At 40.9% G+C, this 27,579-nt stretch overlaps 1 protein-coding gene across 1 annotated transcript; it reads left to right on the top strand.

The window, feature by feature from the left end:
- Positions 1–586: 586 nt before the first annotated feature.
- On the top strand, positions 587–16,292 carry PROKR1 (prokineticin receptor 1). The gene is made up of 3 exons (XM_089523223.1): positions 587–752; positions 4,481–5,108; positions 12,380–16,292. The coding sequence occupies exons 2-3, from the start codon at positions 4,615–4,617 to the stop codon at positions 13,074–13,076; spliced, it is 1,191 nt and encodes a 396-aa protein (XP_089379349.1). The 5' UTR covers positions 587–752; positions 4,481–4,614; the 3' UTR covers positions 13,077–16,292.
- Positions 16,293–27,579: the final 11,287 nt, after the last annotated feature.

The raw sequence follows: 27,579 nt of genomic DNA, 5'->3' as shown, positions 1-27,579 counted from the left end.
GTCCCATGGAGATCAATTGAGTTTTTAACAGCTTAATGTTGACTGGATGTCTATAATCTGTGAAAATTGCTTCTAACTCACCATTATTTAGGTGGTTTAGTATATGCTGTATGGTTAATCACACTATGAACTAAACAATTGATAATATCCAGCAATCACATTACATCTTTAAAATGATTTTCAGATTTGAGGACTGTGATCAGGGAGAGAAATTAGGGAAATTGTAATATAAGCACATCTGCTGTGAAAAGTGTTGCCACTTTTGCAAAGAGATCACACAGCTGATCCTGTTACAATTGTCTAGGAACACAAGCCATGCATGTGCCCCTGCCCAATGAAAGAATCATTGTAGCCCACAACACTACTTTCCCCTTATAAACTTAGAAGTAAAGGGGCTGTGAGTCTTTGCTCAAATACTGCCTTGAATGTATGTATACATGACATCTGGAGCACCCATATTCAGAGGAGGAGGCACTGCCTCTTTAAAATTACATATGCAGAAGAAGCATCAAGAGGCCGCCCACCCAAGCTAGACTTTCGATGAAAGCAAACAGACAGCCGGACTTCTGATTCTGCTCAGCTACAAGGCAGATGTGCAGTTCCACCTCTAGCACCACACAGCATCATTTGTTTAATCTTCTGTGTAGTACCACTAAGAGCGCTGCAACCATCCTGAGAACCACAGCATATAAAGAGTGCAGAGTTTTCCATCTGAGAATCAATGAAAGACACAGGCACAGCCTCTGGGACAGGTAATTTCTGCTTTTTTTTCCCAAAACAAAAAATGCCTTTACTATTTTGCCAGTAAGTTGATATAGACAGATATGAACTACTCTGGAAAATGAATAATCAAAGCAGATCTTTATTTGGAACTGAGTTTAGAAATTTATTGTTCTTCTTTTGAAACAAAGAAGCAGAGTTTGATATAGCTCTTACCCCTTCCCAGAAACTGTAATGGGCTGATAATTTACCTCTGGATGCTAAGCGTATTTTTATTCTGGATGAAGGAAGGTGTCAGATTGTTTTCAGCTGCATTTACTTCCAAATAGGTGTATTTATGTTGTACCCCACCTCACGTCTCGAGGAGAGGTGGATAAGAAAGGCAATTATTCTTATTCTTATTCTTATTTGGGATAACATTGTTGGACTCTTCTATCTACAAATTACAGAAAAGTACCTGAGCTAGTCTATAGAAACAAAAAGGTAATTGCTTTGGTGTGACTATAGAAACCAGATGATTTATTATGAAGCTAATCCCACTGAAAAGTCCCAACAGTGCTATGCCATTCTCCTCCTTCCCCCCCCCCCTCCGTTTTAGACTAGTTTTGCCAGCTTGACCATTCATTGACATAGCACCATCCAGATGGATTGGACTACATCATGCCAGACAGCACTTTGGCTGTGGATGATGAAGTTTGTGATCAGCAAATTTTAAAAGCACCAAGTTGAAGGATGCTGGACAGGAGAAATTATAAACATTTATTTGAGCCTCTACTGTCTGAACCCTGATTAGAAACTGAACTTTATGTAAGTAGCTTCCTCTGACAAAAATCCATCAATGTTGTCAGCGTCTTGTGATCACTGATGAGTTTCTTGAAAAATGCTATTTAATTGGTGTGACCAGTCATCCACTTAACAGGTTCTTATTTTGGGTCCTAAGGAAAAAGGATTATAGTTTTGGATATTGTAAAGAGCTATTATTGGTGCAAAAAAAAAAAAGTTGGAATTTTTCCCACTTGTTCCACAGCATTTAAGGGAACTGCTTAGTTGCAGTTTGCAGCTAGAATGTGAACCAAGAAGTGAGTTTGCTCCCAGTGGTGGGTTCAGGGCAGCTTTAAAAAAATCATTTGAGCTCAGTAATGGAAAAGGAGGCATGAGACAACAGGAGATTATGTCAGTTGTCAAAGATAAACACATATACAACTCAAGAAGAAGAAAGGGTCTCATTTTGTTTTGAAAAATTTGGGGCTTACCCCTGTCGTGGGTTAATTCGCTCTCATTGTAATGTCTGCTACTTTCCTCCAGCCTACATTCCTGGTGAGGCTTTCATAACTTTGAACATGAGAAAGCAGATCTGATGAAAGGAATCCCTTTGTTTGCAGTCCATGCACTACTTAAGCATCCGTTGTAGAGTTGATTTCAGTATAACCCAATCTGGGTATGAACTATTCCCCTGCATGTCACACCTTTATGAAATTAAGCATCACTCCATTGCATATGCAAGGGGTAAATGTGGCCACCTGAGTTAGTAATACAGAGGTGTAGTAATAAATTTTAGAATGCAAGCACTACTCATGTCAGAATCCATAGCCATGTGTCCAAGGAGTATACAAATTTACCATCAACCCAGTCCCAGCAGTTTTGAGCCCTACCAGGAGCAGGTCTTTTGTAAATTTAATGTTCTTAATTGGCCATTCAAGACTAATAGGCTGTACAGACTGGCGTTATATGCCAACCTTGGGGCAGAGTGGGAGTGTGGCATCTGCATGACACACACTCCAACATTGCCCTGACGCTGCTGTCACGCCATGCACCCGACCTCACAATGGGTGGCATCACAGCTCTCCTTTGGCTCTGCATCCAGATGACTCAGTTTTAAAAGGAGCACTAGAAGGTGCTGCCACAGTGGCAAAGGCGCCTTTCCCCTGCACGAAAAGAGGCATTTTGCCATGCCTTTTATCGTTGGGGAAAGGTCGGATTGGGGCCGCATCATGTAGTTGCCTGGCCCCAATCAAGCACTGAAAGGGGTGGTAGCAGGCCACTCCAAAGGGGCAGTCTGTTTAGTCCCTAAGCTAACCTTCAAATACTCAGCATTATAACCAGGTTCACAATGTAATACTGCTGGGGAGGTCCATTTCTCTTTCAGCTACTGTAAAGATTATAGCTAAACCCCAAAGGAACAGAGAAACACGTGCTGTGTGCATGTATGCTGTAGATGGCATCTTTGTCCTGATAATCAAAGAGTTTGACTACTTAAGCCCTGTCTCCATTACATCACCATGCACAGGTCAGAAAGAATGAACCTGTGAAATCCCAGGTTCATTTTGGAATCCAGCATCTGACAGGTCTATCAGTTCTATTTACGATGAATCCATACAGGCAGCAGCTCCAAGGTGCCTATGGGAGTTCTAGTGCTGAAAGAGCTGAACATATGGGTCAGAGTCCCACACAGAACTTTGTATTGAGGCTGTTCGGTATTATCCAAGAGCTTAGAAAAGTCACTTTTTGCTTTACAATTCCAAGAATATTGTATCAACTCCCATGATGGCCACGTTGACTTTTGGGAACCTTGGAGCTGTAATTTTCTAAGCTCCTCTGTTCCATCTCCAGATGCAGGCATGGGCACAGCATCTCTGGTCTGTCAATTGAGAACAGATAAAACACTCCCAAGTATAAGCCTTGATTTCTGAACCTGGACGGCAGGCATATTAACACCACTGGAAAGTTAGGGGCTCGACAGACCGCCCCAAAAGGGTGGGCTGGAGCCACCTGCTTTTGTTCCTGAGGGAAGCCGCAGCAGCCAAACTGTGCGGCTTCCCTCCGCATCAAAAAGAACACTGCGTGCAACAGGTGCCATGAGTGCACCATTGGCACACTGTCACATGTTGATGATGCACACACAACGCCGTGATGTGCGGACACTGTGCTGTGCTTGTGTCATCCTGGTGGCCGCTATGTGGATGGGGCCGCGCCATGATGGCAGCACCAGTGCGCAGTAGGGCCCAGGACCGTGCAGTCATTCTGCAACCCAGATCCCTAAAATCAGCCCCAGACTGCCGCTTTCCAGCAGTCTGTACCAGGCCATAGATTCTCTATGTCCTTGTGTCTTTTTGTCAGCTGCATGATGAAAAGCAGTTCTGTTGATTTACTCCAACAATGGGTTATTCCTTTGTACAGTTAGGAAATCTGGCACTATGTTTCTGTTTCCCTATTAAATATTTGCTGGCATGAGACCTCTTTCACTCAAGTTAATTATTTCACCTACCAAAATTACAAGAGCTGCAGTTTAGTTTCAGTTAGAGAGCCCTTCAGAGGCTGCAAAAGTACTCAGTGAAAAATACATAAGATGTGCTCTGAAGTGTGACTGACAAGACAGGAGCAAAACCTACACTGGAAAATCCTTTCCCCGTCCCTCTTTCCCCCACCCTGTCCTATTATTTTAGCCTGTATATACACACATAGTCGTGCAAAGTACTGCTGCCTGATAAAGTGTTGCTATTGGGTTTTAAAACCGAAAATATGATTACAAGCCATCTAAATGCATTGTTGTTATTGTGTGCATTCAAGGTGACCCTAATTTTGCATGAGAGGACTCTGCAGAGGAGGTTTGTCTTTGACTTATTCTGAATCTAAATGCACAGAAGCTTAAAATTTACACTTGTGGAAAGCTTCTTCATTTCTTAACAGAAAGCACATGAATGAATTGTTTTGCATTTTTCTGCGCTCTGATTCCATTCTCCTTCTCTTTTAATTTTTAAAGGTAAGAAATGACATGATTGCTGTCAAAGATACAGAGATCATGACTGATAGAAGGATGAAAACTTTTCCCAATACTGAGAAGACAAACTGAGCACGACTACTTCACTGAAGACAAGAAGAGACAAGAGTAACACCATGAGGCAAGATAGGCATTATCCAAATGATACCCTCATGAGTACCAACTTTGCAGCCATCTACAGCCACAGTAATGGAGACTTTACCTCTTACCAAAACCTTACCTTCCCCTTCAATTTTAGCTACAGTGATTATGATCTGCCCTTGGATGATGATGACGATGTGACAAAAACTCGCACTTTCTTTGCTGCCAGGATTGTTGTTGGGGTGGCACTGGCTGGTATCATGTTAGTCTGTGGCATTGGCAACTTTATTTTCATTGCTGCTCTGGCCCGCTATAAGAAGCTCCGTAATCTCACAAACCTTCTCATTGCCAACCTGGCCATCTCTGACTTCCTTGTGGCCATTGTCTGCTGTCCATTTGAGATGGACTACTATGTGGTGCGACAGCTATCTTGGGAGCATGGCCATATACTTTGTGCCTCCGTCAACTATTTGCGCACTGTCTCCCTGTATGTCTCAACCAATGCACTCTTGGCAATTGCTGTGGACAGGTAAGAAAGAGAATTGAAAAATAACATTGTCCGCAGCCATTAATTTTGTTTTTGTTCCTAGGTCCAGCATTTTCCAGATGGATTCTCCCATCCTTTCTCCTAACTAACTGCCCAGCCTAAATTAATTATAGTTAATTAGATTCAAGAGCTCTTCACAGTCCTTGTCACCATCCACCCAATAAGAGCAACTGCCATGCACACTTCACAGCCACAACAGGCAGCTAAGAAGAAGGACAGGAAGAAAGGAACATCCCACAGTTCCTTGGTATTTTGGTAAAGCTGAGTTCAGAGCAAAAGGGAGAGCAGCAGACAACATGCCAGTCCTGGGCTATCACAACCAGCATGTTACTTACCATTATGAGTCATAGAAACCAGCACTTCAGGTTTCATGATCCAAGGAGCTCTTTCAAAGTGCAGCCCTTGAAGCTGCTAGACTACATTTTCTTATTTTTGTTTAAAAAGGCACACTTCCCAACATCTTTGTCTGAAGTGAGCAACTCACCCTGTCAATAGAAGGGGATAAACACTTTGAGAATGATGTGATCTGTGTTCCATACTTGTCTTTCCCTGTCATCTTGTCATCTCGATCGTTTGGCAATAGAAAAGCGGGGTATAAATAAAGTTTTTATTATTAGTAGTAATATTATTATCTTCCCCTCTGCTATGAAAAAATAGGGTTAAAATCAATCCACCAGTGCAAGAAATAATGGATTTAATAAATGTTATAAAAAAGAATCCCAGGTAGATAAATACCTGAAATTGTATGATCTTGGCTTTGTATGAAGTGGGACATTCCAGCTGTTAATTGGCATATTACTTTAATGCCACATATAGCTTAAGCAAATATTATTAACATTCCTAAAATGTGTCCTCATTTTGCAATATAACACTTTCTCCAATCCATGTCTCCTCTTTTCCATAAAAATCAAATTGCAACAAGTAAACTTTGGAGATGGGTGCTGATGGATTCTGGGTAATGGGAGAAAATGATAAATTTATAGTTAACTTCTTGTTTGTTTGTTTGTTTTTTTAAAAAAATCTGGAACTAGAAATAAATTATTTAAAATATTGTATTTTTTTCCTTACCTATGGAATTGGGGAAAAAAAGATTTCATTCACTGGTTAACTTATTATAGATAACACTATGGAAGAAAGCATTATTCAGACTTGTCTTTTGTTCCTGTTCTAAAACAGGATTCAGTAGAAAAAGTAGACCTTTGTCTACTTTTTATTACAGTCCGGTTTATTACAGTCCTTTGACTGAAACATCTCTTCATAAGCACCAGAGAAGATTTCAGCCCTAGAGCCACACCTTTCCAGTGAATCCTAGCTTTTCAGCCACTTCATTAAAATATTGGTTTAAAAATAAATTTGAAAAGATGAATTTGGAAGAATTTGAAGAAAGGTCCAATCCACACTGCAGAAATAATCCAGTCTGAGACTGCTTTAACGGCCTTTAATTGGGAGCGTCAGACATTTAGCTTTCTCTATCACAGAACTCTGTTGCCACAACAACTAAAGTTCCCAGAATTCCCTAGCACTGAGCCAGGGCAGTTAAAGTGGTTTCAAATGGGATTATTTCTGCAGTTTGTTTTGGACCAATATTGAATGTGGAAGCTGAGCAAATTTGAAAGAGATATCTGGGGAACTAGCTAAAAGTAATAGTATAATAATTACGGAGGCTGCAGTGAGATAGTAATATGAATATAGTACATATGATTACCAAGCAGAAGCATAATGGCATTGAATAATTAGTCCAATCTATGATTCATGCCATTACAAGCCCAACAAACTATGTTCAGTCAGAAATTACAGGGACACTTGAAGTAATAGTGGAACAATGACTGCCAGGTTTTTGAATGACTGTGCATCTTGACATCTTGAAATTTCTGTTAGCAAACAGCCATAGAAATATGTCTCTCCCACACGGGAACCCAATGTTCCAGTCAGCAATTTTAGATTAGCACCATTATCTAAAACTGGTAGGTGATTTTATATATATATATATATATTCAGTGGCCTTCTTTGACAAATGGATTTCTACAAGCTATTGTTCAATGGCAATATACTGGCAATAATTTTGCAATGTGGACTGGAAAATCTGGAGGAATGAGATTCTTGTCATTCTCTTTTTTTAAAGCCTAGGGGGGCTCTATCATTATATCAATATTTTGTTTGACATAATATTTTGTACCAAAAAAATTATTTTCTGTATGCACTTAGGGCGGAAAAATGAAATGCACAGATATAGAATGGGGGACACCTGGCTGAATGAGACTACATGTGAAAGGGATCTAGGAATCCAAGTAGACCACAAATTGAACATGAGTCAACACTGCAATGCGGCAGCTAATAAGGCCAATGCGATTTTAAGCTGCATCAGTACAAGTATAGTGTCTAGATCAAGGGATGTAATAATGCCACTCTATTCTGCTCTGGTCAGGCCCCACCTGGAATAATGCATCCAGTTCTGGGCACCACAATTTTAAAAGGATGTTGAGAACCTGGAGCATGTCCAAAGGAGGGTGACTAAAATGGTGAAGGATCTGGAAACCATGGCCTATGAGGAACGACTTAGGGAGCTGGGGATGTTTAGCCTGGAGAAGAGAAGGTTAAGAGGTGATATGATAGCCCTGTTTAAATATTTGAAGGGATATCATATTGAGGAGGGAGCAAGCTTGTTTTCTGCTGCTCCAGGGAACAGGACCCGGAGCAATGAATGCAGGCTCCAGGAAAAGAGATTTCAGCTCAACATTAGGAGGAACTTCCTGACAGTAAGGGCTGTTCGACAGTGGAACACACTCCCCCGGAGTGTAGTGGAGTCTCCTTCCTTAGAGGTCTTCAAACAGAGGCTGGATGGCCATCTGTCAGAGATGCTTTGTTTGAGAGTTCTGGCATGGCAGGGGGTTGGACTGGATGGCCCTTGTGGTCTCTTCCAACTCTACGATTCTATGATTCTAAATTTAAAGTTTAGGAGCCCTGATGGTGCAGTGGTTAAATGCCAGTAGTGCGGCCAGTATTGGAGCCACAAGGTTGTGAGTTTGATCCCAGGGCTCCAGGGTTGACTCAGCCTTGCATCCTTCCATAGGTCACTAAAATGAGTACTGAGCTTTTGAGGGGCATTTAGCTAACACATGGTAAACTGCTTAGAGACTGCTTACAGTAGTTCATTATGAAGCATTATAGAAGTGTAAATGCTATTGCTATTGCTAGAGTAATAATGTCAATACACAGAAAGCCTACAGCTAAGATTATACTGTTGAAGAGTTCACATCTTTGTTGTATAATAGTCAATTCTGTTACACAGACATTATACAGTATAACTAGAATTGTCTGAGATTTTACGTTGGATCAGAAATAAGAAGTAACATTTGGTCAGCAAGAAAATATAGAGGAGAATGAAATGGAAAATGTTAGGGTTTGGGAGGAGGAATTCAGTAATGGTGAACAGAAGGAAGGAAGGAAGGAAGGAAGGAAGGAAGGAAGGAAGGAAGGAAGGAAGGAGAGGGGAAAGAAGGCATAATAAGCCAATGAACCACTTGGCTTTGAATGACATCACTGTATCTTTGAGGAAGTATAAAAATATATTTGACATCTTTTAGACAGCATTCTGTTCTGAAATCTGAAGTCCATGGTAACCTTGGAGAGAATTAACCATCTGAAGAAAAGGTTAGCACACTCTGATATTTTTTTTATGTGATAATGGGAGTCCATCAGAAGCATTAACTGGAACTCACTGACACATACTTCCAGGTCCACTTCACTTCAGTGCTCATATCTGTTATCATTCCCCTTCAGAGCAAAATCTTTCACTTATCCCACAGGCAAAAAAAAAGTAACATCTTAAGAATTTCTCCACCAGAGGGGTTTTTTTAAGTTTAAGAACGATGTCATTTCTTGCACTTGTGAGATGTTTTCCTTCCTTTCCCCCTCTTTCCTTGTACTCCTTTTCCTCAGACCCTATATTCTATCTTCACCTGCAAAAATAGACTGTTACCTGAATGGTCTATAATAGGGATGGACAACTGCATGGAGTGGGGACAGAGGGTTCATCCCTGTGTGTCCCCTACAGGTTGCACTGGTACATCCAGACATCCCAGAGGTAATGTGGCATCAGTTCCAGTCACCCCAAGTTTGCTATAAGGAAAGCAGTTGAACACATCAGGTTGGTGGAGTTTGACCATGACCCGAGCATGAGCGTCGCCTATTCTGCCAAAGATCACACCACTCATACCATTTCTATGCAACTTGCAAGAACTAGCACTCTGCTGTTGTATGTTCCTGTGATCAAATGCCAGTTTAGGAGAATAAAAGATCTAAAGAAACTGAAGCAGTACGCCCCAGGTGCAAAGTGTGTAACCTTCCAGATGTCACTGACCTTATTATTATTATTAACCTTTATTTATGAAGCACTGTAAATTTACACAGCGCTGTACATACAATCTTTTTAATTAGACGGTTCCCTGCCCTCAGGCTTAGAATCTCCCATCAACCCTGAGGCAGCACAACCAGTGGTAAGGGATTATAGGAGCTGCATTGCTCTCCATAACTGCAAAACAGTACAATAGAGCAATGATCTTATATTCCCTTCCCTGGAAGTTGGTTCCATTGAACTCAAAGGGATGTGTGTCTGAGGGATTGGATTGTAAATCTCTTGTTTCACCATTGTCTTGTTTTTCACAGATATCATGATGCTACCCTCAAATTTTTCAACTGGGACCTGGTTGGCATGGAAACAAGGGAAAGGGCAACATTGCTTGCACAACCCTCATGCATTGTGAAGGATCCCACAGGTTGTGCCACTTAATGGCAGAGCTCATGCCCCCAAGGAAGCAACAGGCCAGGCTGTTGGATGGATGCAGACCTATTTGCAGGATCAGCCTGATGATGAACTAATGTCTTGCACAGACATCAGGGGAATATATTATTGAAACATCAGAGAAGCAGGCCATAGTTCAGACAAAATTGTACCAATCAGGATTTGAGCTCTGTTTAGAAGTGAAAAGTGAAAAATATCTGGCCATCCAGATGTTTTGGAATTCTGCACTGAAAAGGTGCAGCCAGCACAGGCAACTATAATGAGGGCTAAAAGTTCCCCAACCATGTTTTAAATAGGATGGATCCCCCTCACCCCCTGTTTAATACAATTGCTAATTTATTTATTTATCCTTTAAAGCGGGAGAGGGAGCACATTCTTGCAGATATTGCTAGACCAGTCCTCCTCTCTATGATGGCCAAGAGTGTTGGGGTTTGCTATTATCCACTGACATTTGAAGAACTGTACTTCACCCATCCTGGCCTCAAGGAAAGCAGAGATTCTTGTTTTAGCATCCTGCTCAGCTAATTCAGTGGCAGCCAGAAGCAGACTGTTTGTACCTGGTTGAAGATACTAGGGTGGGGCAGGGTGTGTAGATTTCTAGGTCCATACCCACTGATTGAATGAGTAAGCACCTGAAGGGGGGAAAATAGCTATCAATGCTCAACCCAGAATCATGTTGCTTGCAGAACACTGCATGCTTTCTGTTCAGAGGAATCCCCCCATCAGTTACATCTATCTACTGGAAATCAATGCAAAACTCATGCCTTTGCCTGGGTTTAGGAAAGAGAGTGCATTCTTGTCTTAGTTGATTAAATCCGTTTATCTCTAAGAGAACAAACTGGCAGTGTGTACAATACAGAATGTGCTGGTCATGTCAATCTAAGTAGCTGGGTAACCAGGTGACAGACATGTACACTCAAGATCCTTTCACTGATTAGATTAATCGAGTTCATAATTCAGAAAAGACTCAGAAACAGTTACAATTTTACCTATGAGATTTACTGATGCAGAGAAGGATTCACGGATTCCAGGCAAAACAAGAATATTGCTGAAATCAACATTTTCAAGCCTTTGACTAAGTACTTTTTAGCACTATAACTAATTTCTTAGGCAACCTTCTGAAGTGGTGGTCCAGTACTGTAATCCTGTCTTGAAACTTCAAGCATTCACAGGAATATCATGCTAGGTTTCACTGATCATGTAGTGTCCGGTCAAAACCAGAGCAGACGAGGCATTGACTGAATCCTATGTTCTCGTATTTCTGTGGTGATGCTACTTTCTGTATGTACCTTATTGTATTATTTATTTTACATATAATAAACTGCTCCATGTCAAAGACTCTGGAGTGCCATAGACTAAGTTAAATCTACCAAATGTATAAAACCTACAATAAAATCAGGGACAATAATTTAAAAAGTTGCTGGAATGTATTAGTCAACAAATCATTGCCTAACAAAGAAAGTGGTCAGAAAGGAATGCAAACAAAACCAAGCAGGTGCATACCTAATTACCTACTGGAAAGGAATTCTAGAATATGGGAGACAATGCATTGGGAGTCCTAATTCTGGCACTCACAGATCAGATTTCAGGCCCATGTATATCACAACTGAGTCTTTAGCAGACTTCAGTGAAAAGCGCAACAATAAGGCAGATGTCCTCAGGAATCTTCACCCTGTATTGTTTAGGACTTTGCACTCTACTGCCAAAGCCTTAAATGACTCCCAGTAGCCAACAGGCAATCAGTATGAAGCATGTGGCAAAAGACATTACATTTTGCTATGGCAGGTGAAGGGTCTGGAAACCAGGCCCAATGAAGAGAGACTTGGGGAGCTGGATATGTTTTGTCTGGAGAAGAGAAGGTTAAGAGGTGCTATGATAGGTACAAACAGTCTGCTTCTGGCCACCACTGAATTAGCTGGGGTATCATATTGAGCATGGAGCAAGCTTCTTTTCTGCAGAGCCAGAGAATAGGACCCGGAGCAATGGATTCAAACTACAGGAAAAGAGGTCCCACCTCAACATTAGGAGGAACTTTCTGTCAATAAGAGCTGTTGAACCATGGAAAACATTCCCTCCAAGAGTGGTGGGGGTCTTCTTCTTTGGAGGTTTTGAAACAAAGGCTGGATGGTCATCTGTCAGGGGTGCTTTGACTGTGAGTTTGTGCAAGGCAGGGGGTTGAACTGGATGGCCCCTGCGATCTCTTTCACCTCTAAGATTCTATGAAAAATATCCAAGAAGCTGCTTTCTGTATAAGTACCAGCCTCTACACCAACCTCAAAGGCAGACTCCCATAGAACATATTGTAATAGTTTAATCTGTTTAGCATGACTAGAGAAGTGATTTTTAAAAAGAGACTGACATTTTTTCTAGTAACTGGTAAAGTAGCTTGAAACACTTAATTTAATTGCATATCTTTCCAAATATGAAATTGGAAACATCTTTTCTGTTTCAGGTACCTTGCTATCGTTCACCCACTGAAACCAAGGATGAACTATCAAACAGCAACCTTCCTCATCGCTGTGGTTTGGATAGTATCGCTCATCATTGCAATACCATCCGCATATTTTGCAACAGAAACTGTCCTCTTCATGATAAAAAATCAAAAGAAAATTTTTTGTGGACAGATTTGGCCAGTTGACCAGCAAATGTATTACAAATCCTATTTCCTGTTCATCTTTGGTATTGAGTTTGTTGGACCAGTTTTCACAATGACTCTCTGCTATGCCAGGATCTCACGGGAACTTTGGTTCAAGACTGTCCCAGGCTTTCAAACAGAGCAGATAAGGAAGAGGCTTCGCTGCAGAAGGAAAACGGTGTTAGTGCTCATGTGCATCCTGACTGCTTATGTCCTCTGCTGGGCACCTTTCTATGGCTTTACCATTGTCCGTGACTTTTTCCCCACTGTGTTTGTGAAAGAGAAGCACTATCTCACAGCCTTCTATATCGTTGAATGCATTGCCATGAGCAACAGCATGATAAACACCATGTGTTTTGTAACAGTAAAGAACAACACCATTAAGTATTTCAAGAAGATCATGTTACTGAGATGGCAGTCTACCTACCATGGCTCCAAGTCAAGTATAGACACAGACATCAAAACAAGTGCCATGCCTGTTACAGAGGTAGTGGATTGCATCAGACTTAAGTGACGTCATACCAGATGTCTCCTTGCAACAAAGATTATTTTTGGTGTGGCACCTTTCTCACACATTCCTTCCTCCTTTTCTTTGCATTCTGTACATGTGAAAATTCATGAGGGAAGGTGCTGCAGGCCAAAGCCCTGTCTTAGAAAAAACTCTTAAATGTTCTTGGATATTCTAACTGGCAGAACTTGGGGGAAATGAACCAACTTTACCCAACTCTTCCAAACATTCTACTTTACCTTTTCACCATAATCCTCACAGCCTTTTAACTAGATTGCATGCTTGCCAACTCATTGCTTGTGTAAGACAGAAAGGATTGGAGATGATCAACAAGTTGCCTAGTGCGCTTCAGTTACGTTTCTTGTATCATCAGAATAAACCCAAACAATTCTAACACGAGGGGCAGGCCTCTTCCTCAATAATAATTTTGTTTCTGATGGACACTAGAGTTGATGGAACCAAGCTTGGTTTCTGTGAAAATTAATATGTCCTGAAAAATCATTCTCTTGTGGCATTATTTTGTGATAGAAATCTCATAATGTCTGCCCATTAGAGACATAAGGGTACAATGTAATTTTACTCATATTGTATACCTGATAAATGGAGCAGCTATGTTTTGGGGAAACCAGTCTCTTTAGTTCCTGAGTTTTTTCCCCTGATAGATGTAAAACTACCTTACATTTACATGTGGAAAAAAACTGGATTCTCTATACAGTGGGCCCTTGGCATCCACTGGGTTTGGTTCCAGGACCCCCTGTCAATACCAAATCCATGGATGCTCAAGTGGCAAAGTCCAGCTTTACTGTTTGGGGGATATATATATATATATATATATATATATATATATATATATATATTCTCATGCCATGGATGGTTGAATCCATAGACAATAAACCCATGATTATGGAGGGTCAACTGTATTTGTAAAGCAATTCCATGTTTTCATTCAGGTGGATTTATGTGCTATTTAAAGATGGTTAATCCAAACAGTATAATAGGATGTCCAAACAATATCAAGGTCCTCTTGATTTTTTAAATGAAGTTGGCATCTCCTCTGAATATGTTTTTATATACAGTGTGCCCGCATCATACGCGGCTTTCAGCATACACTGGAAGCTGTGTCAGAAGAAGCCTCAGTGCGCTCTAGAAGGGGTAATGACACGTGTGCCCATGGCGCGTGCACTGCGCCACACCATGGGCATGAGCCCCATTATCTTTAATGGGATTTGAGCATACATGGATTCCCCTTACATGGATCCCCGACGTAAGGGAAGGGACCACTGTATATATACAATAGCTAAGGCAATACTCAAATTGTAAGGAAGATAATGTAAGAAGACCTTTTATGGAATCCACAAGCCCTATCTCCTGATTCTGGACTCTCTCTGTCCACTCTACTAAAGCATCTCCTCCCAACTTTCTAAAATATGTTAGAGGTATGTTAATACAAAAGGTATTGGTATAACTAACTGAAGCACCAGACTGAAGGTCCTCAGAGTTATTCCTCTGGTTGTGTAGGAAGCAAGCAAAAACTAAAGAGGCCATCAGTTAATGAGCACATACTGCAGATTCTACTACAAAATAGGTTTGTGGGATAGATGTCATTCAAGTAGGGCCACAGCTCAGAGGTTCAATATGCACAGGTTTTGCATGCAAAAGGTCCTGGTTAAGCATATAGCATTACCAGTTAATTGGATACAGGGCTGGGAAAAAAAACCCCATAGGGCCTGTCCACCAGTCAATACAGGCTGTCATTGCCAAGATGGACCAATGCCCTCCAATTCAGGATAGAGCATCACCAAACATTCAGCTAAAGGATCAAACACTGCATATTTCATACAAGACACACAAATGAATTTTACCTCCTGTATCTGAATATAATTTGAAAAAAATGCAAAATGGTCAACTGTTGCATAAGTAACAGACAGCTAATAGATCGTTCTCTTCTCCTGCTGGAGTTGAAGTGTCTTGTACACCCCCACATTTCATAAAAAGCTCCTCTTAAGCATTTTAAGGATCTACTAGATCAGTGGTTCCCAAACTTTGTGGGAAGAGGAAAATCTTAGGAGAATTGATGGGGATGGGGTGAGAAAGTCTTTTGTCCTCTTCAACCCCAGTTTGGAATCCCCTCTTTGTGTTGCTTGTGCCATGACACTGGCAAACATATATACATGCAACCTCTCATGTTAAAATATTTTTGCCTAACGTAAGTGTAATATACAGATATTATTATTATTATTATTATTATTATTATTATTATTATTATAGTGCTAAAGCAAGATGGGAGCATTTTTTACTGAAATGTCTTTCGCCTCTGGAAAGCACATCTATTTCCACAGGTTGGGAGCCAAAAAAGTGGAAGGAAAGTGGAAAGTGATTCAGAGCAAGGATATTTCTCAGTCTTAGCATTGTGACATCTTCAGATTGCAAAGTCTGATTGGCTACATGGGCTTGTGGCATGATTAAATCCATTATATGATCCTAGATGAGCTAAAATCATTTTCCCGGGCTGAAGGCACTATTTTTCAAATATGACAGTTGGATAGAAACAGCCTTAAACTTCTAGCAAAACAGAAAAGAAAAATTAAAAAGACAAAAGATAAGGGAAGACATCTGAGGCACATATGGCATCCCCTAAAAGCATTATGAAGCCAGTATGGTGTAGTGGTTTGAGCTTTGGATTATGATTTTAGAGATCAGAGTTCGAATCCTGACTTGGCCATGTAAACCCACTGGGCGAGCTTGGGCAAGTCACGCGTTTTCAGTCTCGGAGGATGATAATGGCAAACACCCATTGGGGATCAAAATAAATGTGGTCCTAGGGAACCAAAGTAAATGTGGACTGCAGACTTAACAAGGGTGTTTTAGCATACATTTTGACTATAGCATAGTTATGCTGAAGAACTCATCACAACTTTCCAATTTCCTGTTTTCATAGTGATTGCTGAACTACATACCACTATGGACATCTCTTAAATGAATGATCATCATTTTAACTTATTACTGGCATCAACAAAATAACTTTAACTTTAATCTGAATAAGAATAATCTTGCTGCTTTGTTTGTTATGATCTCGGGCTTTTGTACTGTACTACTACAATGTTGTCATTTTGTAAAGCATGCAATGGTATTAGTTTTTAAGTCTGTGGAATTTTTGTCGAGCATTCTATTTATGAATCTATGTGGGAAAGAAAGCTTAATAAATTGACAAGAGATGGCAACCCAAAAGAAACAGCATCACAGACAGTTTTTGAGGGAGTGCTTTGAGAAGTGGAGTGGGGAGAGATTTGACTCATGCTTTTCCTCTGGCACCACAAACAGGCAAGTAGTTGAGAGAACTAGAGGACACTGACTACCTTTTGTTCTCCAGAGGTTATTGGATTGTGAATCCCATCATTCTCTACCATCGGCACTGCTGTGGGGGCTTTTCGGAGCTGCAATCCAACAGCGTCTGGAGAGTCAAACATTCCCCAGACTTGTACTAAATATTCATAAATTCAATAATAAAATTCCTTGAAACATATCTCTCCTCCCAATTTAATTTAATAGTCCTTTCCTTCCCTCTATTATGGTATTTCTTTACAAATTGACTTCTTGTATCAGTTGCCCCCTAACACTAATGATCATTGTACTTTACATCATAGTGTAGGGGAAGGGGGAGAGGAGTAAATCCAGCTTGTAGGTATGCTTGAAATGTGACAGGTTGGTTTCTGTATGTGATGGGAATGCTACAGTATAGTAAGGTTGTCAGGCAGAGAGAATTTTTTAAAGAAAATGATATTTTCTGATTGCCTCCTCAGACCTTTCTCTTCAGACATCATCTGCTTCAGGATTCTAGAACTTTGCCCCATCTTTTCCATCCCAGGTGCCCCCACATGACACAAAGGAGGGGAAAATCTGGTCCAGAGTCTGAGACCTAGGAGATTATCTCACACATTTTTCTCCCAAGATGGGCACGGGTTGGCTTTGGGCATAAACTGCTTAAAAACAGATATTATTGCACTCTTCTGTTCCCAGTTCACAGGCATCACATATCTGATCTGGACTTCACAAACAACGGGACTTTCCCATTCTTTGTGAAGTCTGGGAGAAGTCTGGATCAGGTACACAGTGCCTCCAAGCTGGGCACAGAGGTGTGCGATAGCATTCATTTTTAACCAGTTTATGACCATACCAAACCTATGCCCAGCTTGGGGGGAAAAACATGTGCAATAAACTCCCTAATCTCTTTAGGTATATTTTTATGCCTCAGTTAACCCACAAGGGATTGTAACACATGAGAAAGTGGCCAGTCTGTGTGTCTTAACTAGAGAAGGACTTCTCATGGGGAAATCACTCACATTGCTTCAGACATTCGATTCACATTTTCTCATGTGGTTGTTGCTACCTGAGAGATCAGGCAGAGCCTTTAACACATATACACAGCATGAACATGGCCATTCCACCATCCCTTTCAGCCATACAAAAAATGCAGCTAGCTGTAATAAAGAGGTCATCCCAAAAATACATTTGACTAGATTCCATGTGGCACTAGAACATGAATATTTCATTACATAAGTTAGATGTCATGCACCCTTCAGATGCTCCATATGCCAATGATGTTCCAAGAGAAAAGGACAGATTTCAACAAAATCCACAACAGATGTATGCCATGCTTCAGCATCCATTTGAATTCTTGTGAAATGCTTTCACATACCTGCAATCATTGTGCTGTCCTGTCTGATTAATGACTCAAAAATGAAGACAAGATAGGAAGTACTGCCTCTCCTTGCTTGGCAGCAGCTGAACTTTAAAAATGGGAGTTGGGGGAGATCAGAAGCATTAATGTAAGTTCTTCCTTTCATTGTTCTCTTCAGATACATTAGAATCTTGCATAGCCAGGAGTTGGCAGAAGCAACGAGTGTATATATGACAGCAAGGTGGACAGTACTTCAAATTGTCATTGTTGTTGTTGTATGCCTTCAAGCCATTTCTGACTTATGGCAATCCTATCATGGGGTATTCTTGGTAGGATTTGTCCTGAAGAAATTTGCCTTTGCTTTTCCCTGAGGCTGAGAGCATGTGACTTACCCAAGGTCACTCAGTGCGTTTCATGGCAGAGCTGGGAATCAAACCCTGGTCTCCTGAGTTGTAGTTCAACACTCAAACTACTAGACCATGCTGGCTTCCCCAGTACCTCAAATACCTGGTGCTCAGGATAGTGTTGTCCTTCAGATATTGTTGGAGTGCAACTATCATCAGCCCTAGCCACCACAGGCAATGGTGCTGAATGATGAGGCTTACACTACAACATCACACATTCCCAACTCCACTGCAGGATCCTCCACCCCTTAATGGGCACAAATAACAACAAATCTGAAGGTGGGTGAGGAAATACTGAGATATCTGTAGATATGTCTATATTGTGTAGGCCAGGCAGAATGGGGAACCTATGGGCCTCTATATACAATATCCATCTTCCTTGACCCATGGCCATGCTGAGCAATGCTAATGGGAACTGAAGTCTAATGACACCTGGAGGAACACAAGTCTTCCCATCCATGGCATGCACAGTGGAGAAATGATATCCAAGGACAAGAGTGAAGCATTTGCTTTCAATACCATTTCTTTATTCACATCCACCTCCCCTGAAGAGCCTGTCCCGAAAAACGTGGTTCACTGACCTACTGATAAATGTGCTGGTATAACAACATGTGATTTGGGATCAAGATTGGAACAGAAAAGCAATTCGGTCAGGCAGGTCACTTTTGCAGCCTGGAGTACTCCTCTGAAAACATAGTGTCCCTTAGAGAAGGCAAGACTTCATGCATACTTTATGCCTCAGATAGATACCTAGACATCTGGATATGCCAAGGTCATATTTATGACATTTCACTGTATTCTGAGGAGCTTGGCTGGAGGCAAAAACAGTGCCGGCATCTGTCTCCTCTGGAGCTGCCTCTCATGGACTGTTTCTTGGTGCAGAAATCTCATTAAGGATCCACAAATGCCACAAGGATATATGGCCCCCTTGTGTGCTTATTAGACCTTAATTAATACCATCCTGCACTTCCTTAATTTCCTTTAATATTTTTTTAGACCAAAGGTCTAGCACGACATTCTAATTATTCTGTCTGACACTGTCTGGCGCTACAGGGACATGTAAATCAAGATATATGGTCCCTTCCATATGGGACAGCAAAACTACTCCTCCTAAATCATTCACCACAAACATGAATTTTGCTCTGTGGAAGTACCACTAGGATAGACTTCCCCCACTCCAAAAGGATGGGAAGAACAAAGTAGAGGCACATGCTAGCCTCTGCCTCAAATGAGGAGACCAAAGGGAAAGGTGTGGCCACTGGAAGGCTGAACTGAAAGAAAGATGAAAACCAGCCTAGCCTCATTGCTTGCCCAGAGAAGCAGTGGCTACAGGGAGTTTGCTTTCCCCGTTCCTCACCAGAAATGACATGCCTATAATTGCCAATTGCCCTAGAACTGCAGAGCAAACGGGTGACACATTTTGGCTTTTGTCCCCAGGTAGAGTCCAGGACCCACAGAGACTGCACACCTTACCATGTTAATTCCACCCATCAACCTGAAAACCAAAGGCTGCTAGGATGTGTGCATATATTCAGGAGAGGGGTGGTTTTGGGAAAGGATTGTATTACTACTACCAGTTGGTCATCAGCCAAGTTGGGAAACATTCTGTTCTAAGATACAGTATCTTGAAATCTTGAAAGCATTTTGAAAGCTTGCAAAACTCAGTCGCAGAAACACTGGTACGCTCATAAAAACAGATATGGGCCAACAGGCCTACAATATTTTCATTTGATCTTATACCTGTACACAGAGCTGCCCTTGTTCACTGTCACAAACAGTGCTTATCAGGGCTGAGGCAAATATTTCATCCACTTGATCTGTATCAATTTTAGCATCCAAGTTGAAGCAAAGATGAATGATTTCATCTGCAAAGTACCAGGCATGTTATGTTGCTCACAGTGAACTGTCAAGTGATCTACATTTTCCTCTCTTGGGCCTATGTGTAAAAGACCCCTGCCCTGACCACTTGAAATAGCTGGCTCCCTGGAGACATAATAGAGGCAGAAAAAAAGCATATGCCTCTGCTAGCTCTATTGCCACAGAGTAGGAACTAAGATAAACTTTAGTCTGTGTTTGATGATCAGATGTGCTCCCAAGTTTTCTAGTTATTTTCTCACTTTTTTATTGCTACCAGCTCCCTGGAAAACCTTGGACCCCTTTGGCTCCACTCTGTAAAAATAAAAAAGCTATTTAGAAGTACTGCTTCTTTGAGTCAGATATTTCTCCAAGGACAAACCCCTTATAGCACCCCACATGTCACATTAAAAAGCCAGCCTTTCCATTCAAGAGTGGGCTCTCCTGAGTCCAGTAATGCTTCAGTCATCAAGAATATGGAGATTTATTCCCTTGTTTGAATTGCAACTGGTTTATAAAAACACTGGCAAACCATTTGCTATTCAAACAAGAGAATGGATGAATGAATGAATGAATGAATGAATGAATGAATGAATGAATATGTGCATACATACATACATACATACATACATACTTCATATAGCCACAAAGAGCTTAACTGTCTGTGAATTTTTAAAAATATAGTTTTTAAAACAAAAACAAGGCTACATACTAGGAAAAGATCTGTTAATTTTAATGGACTAAAAAGCCGGGGACTCATTATGGTGGCCACAGGGAATCAGACTCCCCACAGTGCATTTTCCAGTCCCTTGCATATGATTCATATGTCGAACAGTGTGACATTTGGAATCAATTAGTTGCACATACTTGTACGAAGCAAATTAACAAGCTTTTTGTGAAAAGGATTTATCAAGAAAGAATTAATAACTGAAACAAACTCAACTATTTCAGTTTGGTCTGATTCCAGTAGGAGAGAGGCAAACATTAGAATTACAGATTTGGATAAGATAGGAAGAGCCATTTAGCCCAACCACTTGTCATGCAGGAATATACAACTAAGCACTCCTGAAAGATGGTCATTGTGCTTCTGTTTAAGCATCACCAAAGATGGAGAATCCATTGGCAGTGATGTAGACTCGATTCAATTGACTTGGACTCAAGTCGGGCCCGGATCACTTCAGTGACTTGACTTGGCAATAAATGATGCCTGACTCGACTCAACTCACAACTTGCATATTTTAGCAACCAACTTGCTGCCATCAATCACTTTGAGCCACAGGCAAGATCCACTCTCAGAGAGAGGAGCATATTTTTTTTCCAGAGGAACAGAAAATGCATTAGGCAATGGGCTTGAGGTTGAAGGATCCTTCTAAAGCTTTTGAAAAACTTTAGAAGACTCCTCTGATCTGCAGCAGGGACATGCTGCTGAGCAGATATCAACCTCAGCCTCAAGCACATTGCCTAACACGTTTGCTGTTCCCCTCTGAGAAATCCACTTGCCTCCTTTCTTTCTGTTAATGCTGGATCCAAGACTTGAGACTCAACTTGAGACTTGAAGGTAGAAAATTGGAACTTAACTTGAAACTTTGAGTAAAAGATTTGGTCGGCAACTCAAATAGGGTCCTTTGATTCATCTTGCCTAGCCACCCACAAAATTCAATTATGCTTCAGACAATAGTGTTAAGGGAAGTTGAATTTTTTTTTTATTTGTTTAATATCTTCTCTTCCTTCACAAAAAAAACCCCACAATCAGTTTACAAATAACATAAAACACACAACACACAAAGAAAAAAGTCTAAGAACAGAAATAAATTATAAAATGCAATGCAATAAATATAGAAAGAACAGATGTAAATCATTATTTTAATCTATGGGAATCAGATAAGAAACTTCAGAAAGCTTGAAAATGTCACATTCAAAATGTTTTCAAGCATGTAAGAATATATTTGCTTTAAAACACTTTCAGACATACGTTTCACCCTAATATTATATGACACATGAGGAATTTGTTGTTGTTATTGTTGTGTGCCTTCAAGTCGTTTCTGACTTAGGGTGACCATAAGGCAAACTTATCAAGGAGTTTTTCTTGTCAAGATTTGTTCAGAGAGGGGTTGCCATTGCCTTCCCCTGAGGCTGAAAGCATATGACTTGCCCAAGGACGGTTACCCAGTAGGTATCATGGCCAAGCGGGAAATCAAATCCTGGTCTCCAATGCCACAGTCAAACCACTATGCCATGCTGGCTCTCTCATAAGTATTTTGTCTTTCGTGGTGGTGGTGCTGGGTGTCTTCAAGCCACTACTTATTTATGGTGACCATAAGGCAAATCTATCACAAGGTTTTCTTGGCAAGTTTTTTTAGAAAGGGTTTACTATTGCCATCCTCTGAGGCTGAGAGAGTGTGACTTGCCCAAGGTCACCCAATGGGTTTCTATGGCTGAACAGGGATTCAAACCCTAGTTCTCAGAGTTGCAGTTCAATGCTCAAATCACTGGGAACAAGAATTTAAACATCCCAAACCCCAGTTTGACCACTGTTCTGACCACTATAAAGTAATGTCTCTTATTCAGCAATGCATGCTATGTAAAAGTTTAACAAATTATTTCTAAAATCTTTCATGAGGAATAGAAATTGATATTTTAAAAAGACATGTAATAGGGTTGCATAAAATAAAGAGCAAACTGTGCATTCTTACTCCATCCTGTGTTCAGTGCCATAAATTTGTGTTCTGTGCCAGATTATGTTAAACTCTTATACCGTATGCATTGTTGAACAGGAGACCTTACTTTATAGTGGTCAGAATAGTGGTCAAACTGGGGTTTGGGATGTCTACATTCTTGTTCCCAGTGAGCTATGAAACTCAATGAGTTACCTTGGGTCAGCCATCATCTCAAAGTGATCTACCTCACAGGGCTGTTGCATGAAGACAGAGTGGGGAAGAGGAAAACCATTATGCTGCCCTCTGATCATTGAAGGAAAAAATGTATTTCTATTTATAATCACTAACTAATAGATATACCACAGTGAAGTAGCAGGAAAGAACTCTGGAAGAAATTACAGTCCTCCCATTGGATTACTTTAGGGAAGTTGCACAGAACTTCAGAAAAAAATCTCTATGTCCAAGCATCGAAAAGCAAACCCTGAATAAAGAAAGAAAATAACAAGCCTGGATCAAACATCTGACTAAAACATGGAAATTAATACCAAAGACACAAAGTGCAAAGAGAAATGAGTGGCAAATGCTTGCTCTTGCTACTTCTAGCCTCCCTGATATTTATACATCCATAGAGAAGTAAAATGGATGTGAAATGGGAGCAGGCATGAATGCCCTGCATTTGCAACCATGGGCATATGTAATGCAATATATTAACAAAATGGGGATTAGAGATCATTTGAGACTCCTGAAAAGCCAATATCTGTCTTTTGGCATTAATGGAAGATGCATGCAAGCAGAGAAAAGACAGCTACAGCCCTTTGCAAGCCAAGAATGAAACAGCAATTTTGTTCACTTAATTGATTTCCTTAGAGAGGTGCCTGGTGAATTAAATTAAGAGAGCTAGGTAGACTGTGGGGCTAGGAGAAGAGCCATTCAGAAAGGACAGATTGCTGCAGGGTAACAAATGGCTGATTTACAACCTGAACGTGAGATCTGCTGCTCCAGGGATTTCAATAGGTGCTTTATGAGAATGTCCCTCTGGTTGCTGCAGCACTGCAGTGCCACCAAAAATGAATGTTCATGCTGATCCTGCAAAAACATAGTTCTAGCAGGTCAGTCACATTTGCTAATGGGAATGGACGACTAGGGCATTTATGGATTAGAAATCCATTCTAGACTATTTATCATTTGCACAAATTCCAGGGCAATTGACAATCATACTAGTTATTCATTTTATTTATTTAAAGTATTTTTTGTATTGACTTCCAGCCTGCAAGGGCTCCTGAGGCAAATAAACAAACTGCAAATTGTATTAAAATTACTGTATACAAAGATAAAAAAACATTTTAAAAACACATTAAAATGCTATTTAAAAACTCCTATAAGCAGTCTAAAAACAATCTTAGATTCCAGTTTTAAAACACTCATTTCTACCACTGAACTCCAAGCAGAACATCACTATTTTAGCTGCCCGCTGAAAGTTTAAAAGAGATGGGGTCAACCTATCTTCCTCGGGTTGAGAATTCCACAGTTGAGGTGCTGCTACAAAGAAAACCCTATTACATGTATGCACCAACCTAATTTCACAAGACGTTGGGACACACAACAGGGCTTCCTCTGAAGATCTCATATTTCTGTCAGACTCATATAGGAGAAGGCAGTCTTTTAGGTATCTTGACCCCAAGTTGTTGAGGGCCAACACCTTGAATGATATTCCCACCCATCCAGGAATCAACCATGTGACTTTGGCCTGTAAATGCTGGATTTTACACATGTGGCTACATCTGGGAGTGGTATCTCAGAAGGAAGAGGAAAACAAGGTGAAGCAGGCATGCCAGGTGGGCAAAAGACAGCAAATATTCACTTCTACTTTGTGATGATAGACCCGACCAGGAAAAAAAATCATCCTGTCCAAAGAATGGATGAAATAATGTACTTTTTAACACAGCACATAGTTAAATGATATAATTCCCTTTCACAAGACCATGGCTACCAATTTGGATAGCTTCAAAAGGGGTGTGGATAAGATAAATTAATGGAAGTTAGGGAATCAATGGAAGCACCCTGAGGGGTTTTCTTGGCAAGGTTTGTTCAGAAAAGATTTGCCATTGCTTTCCCCTGAGGCTGAAAGCAGGTCATCCAGTGGGTTTCATGGTCAAGCTGGGAATCGAACCCGGTCTCCAGAATCATAGTCCAACATTCGAACTACCACACCAACCTCTCTCTCTCTCTCTCTCTCTCTCTCTCTGTGTGTGTGTGTGTGTGTGTGTGTGTGTGTGTGTAGGCATGCATTTTGTGGTTTCATTGTGCATCAATGCATAAAATGATAATCCTCAGCTGGTAGATATATTGTACGTGGTACATGGTGGAAGTAGAGAAACAGACAACTACACATGAACAAGCGACCACGTGACTATGAGGGTAACAGGATTAGAAGTCCATAGTTAGGTCTGCCTGTTCTGTTCTGTTTCTCTTGTCTTGTTTCACACCAATGGTATGATGCCACTTCTTCTCAACCATGTAGCCTTTGGCAGCAGATTCCCATCTTTTTTCCTTTTTTCCAGATATTGAGCTCACTATAATTAAATCTTCTCCTCATTACAGACAGACGAATAAACACCGTCTTCCACACAGGCTGTTTGTGCTTATAAAGTCTCTTATGCACAAATGCATGGCAGTAGAAAAGGGTAACAATATTCTCTCCATCTATCTTGTAGGGTGGGCGAAATTATAAGTAATGAGATAAAAATGACAATGATATGCAAAAAGTACAGTCTGGAATAAATAATTTAGATTAGGCTTGTCTAATAACTGATATTTAGCCAAGGAGGGAGGGATCAGTAGTATGCAAGAGCTTACACTCTAGTGACTCTTTATCTTGACTTATATCTCCCTTAGGAACTAATTGTTGCTAGTCTCTGTGTGGGAGAGGAGACATGGCAATAATTAGGCATTAAGGGAGAGATAAGATGAGCAGAGATAAGCAAAGTCTTAGGCCAGTGGCTCCTGCTTCCCTGCTGTGTTGCCTGTCTTATTCTCCAGCCTTGTCTGCCTGCTATCTCTAGGGGAACTTCACAGCTGTCAACAAGAGAAACATAATGGGTAACACTCTGTATGATAGCTGGCACCCCGGTACTGTATTCAGAGCACATAACTTGATCTGCAATCCCAAGGCTAAACAATGGGATACGTACATTTTATATGGGTAAACAGAACTGACACAGGTCCAGGTCGAGACATTTTGCTTCCTGGAAAGGACAGGCCATGTTCTAGAAGAGTTTATTCTTGTCATCTTGAGTAGTATCCTTCACGGTAGCTGAGGGCAGGAGACTAGCTTATGGGGCTCAGGTTAGATTGCACAGCACACACGGCTCTGTCCTCCAATATGCTGCTGCAATTTGGACATCATTCTGTCTCTGGAAAGGCCAGCCCTGATTATGGACATCAGTTGTGGCAGTCCAAACTTTCCCAGAACCAGAAGTAGGATCAAAAGCACAACCACAGTCTTGCATCTTTGCAGAGGCCCATGTCATCACCACCTCCATCTCTGGCCTTTCATACTACACAGTTATATGATTCCAGTTTAATTGCCACAGCTCAGTCCTGTGTAATCCTGGAGTTTCTATTCAGAAGCATTAGTGGTCTCCGGCAGAGAATTCTAAATGCCTAGGGGTTTTGTTTTGGGGGTTTTTTGGTGGGGGGGGGGGGTTCGGGATGTGAGACCATGTTCTAGAAGGATTTATTCCTGACGTTTCACTAGCAGCTGTGGCTGGCATCTTCAGAGAATGCTGGCATGGAAGAAAGTGGAGTATATATTCTAAATGCCCCTTTCTACACTGCAAATCCCACGATTGCACAGGATAGAACCATGGCAGTTAGAGTTGAATCATAGATCTATAACTGTGTAGTGTGAAAGAACTTTTTCTCTTGCTTCTCTTCACTATACCTTTGTGCCTACAGGGTCACCTTCTCCCATATAATCCACCCCATACATTCAGGTCCTTTAGGGAACATTTATTCTGGTCATTTAGGACTAGATTGGCAACTGCCATCCAGAGGACTTTTTCTTCACCTGCCCCTAGACAGGTGACCTGGTGACCTGGTGGAAGGGACTCGACAGTGGCATACACTGTCTAAATTTAAAAGAGCATTAAAGTCTAGTCTCTTGTGGCAGGCTAACACAGATGATTTTTAAATTGTGAATTTTAAATGGTGAATGTTAGATGTGGATTGTTTTAATATGTGCATACTTTATTTGTCCTTTTAAACTGATATGTGTTTAATGTGTTTTAACTGATGTTGTCTGTTTGTTAATTGTTAATTGTTATGCTCCCTTGCCTTGATCCATGAGAGAGGCAGGAAAGAAATAAATTGTTGTTGTTGTTGTTGTTGTTGTTATTTAAAAGCCCACTGGCCTGGTGTACTGGCTTTGTGTAAAGAGATGGTGGCTACTTTGAAGAAGAAGAGGCAGTGATATGCAGCTATGTGGGGGATGGGAAGAATGGGGGCTTGGCAGTGAAGTGAATTACAAGGAGCACAGGAAGAAAGCGAAGGAGTCCAAGAAAAAGGAAAGGCCCTCCTGATGGGAAAGAATTAGTCCCTTTTGCCACTCCAGGCATCCTGCCTTCTTAGGTAGCTGACTCCTTTCACCAAATGGCTGTTCTTTCAGGTTTCTTTCAGGTTTCAGATTCTTGGCAACTTTGTCTGGATCCTATTTGGTAGAACAGGGCAAGATTTCATGTGTAAAATCCAAAATGATGTCTGCTGATATTTATTAAAGGACGAGTTTGTTCATTTCAATCTTCAGCACTTTGCAAGGAGAATATAACTGGCAGAAGGAAGGAAGGGTGGTTCCAAGGTCATAAACCTAACCTGTCACCAATATCACATTGTACTTACTAGGGATAATTTTTTTGTTG

Source organism: Sceloporus occidentalis, unplaced genomic scaffold, assembly GCF_023333645.1.
Source record: "Sceloporus occidentalis isolate IW3139 unplaced genomic scaffold, rSceOcc1.0.p SCAF_4, whole genome shotgun sequence".
In the NCBI taxonomy this organism is placed as follows: domain Eukaryota; kingdom Metazoa; phylum Chordata; class Lepidosauria; order Squamata; family Phrynosomatidae; genus Sceloporus; species Sceloporus occidentalis.
The sequence above is the reverse complement of the archived record's forward strand: the minus strand, read 5'-3'. Positions and strand labels throughout refer to the sequence as shown.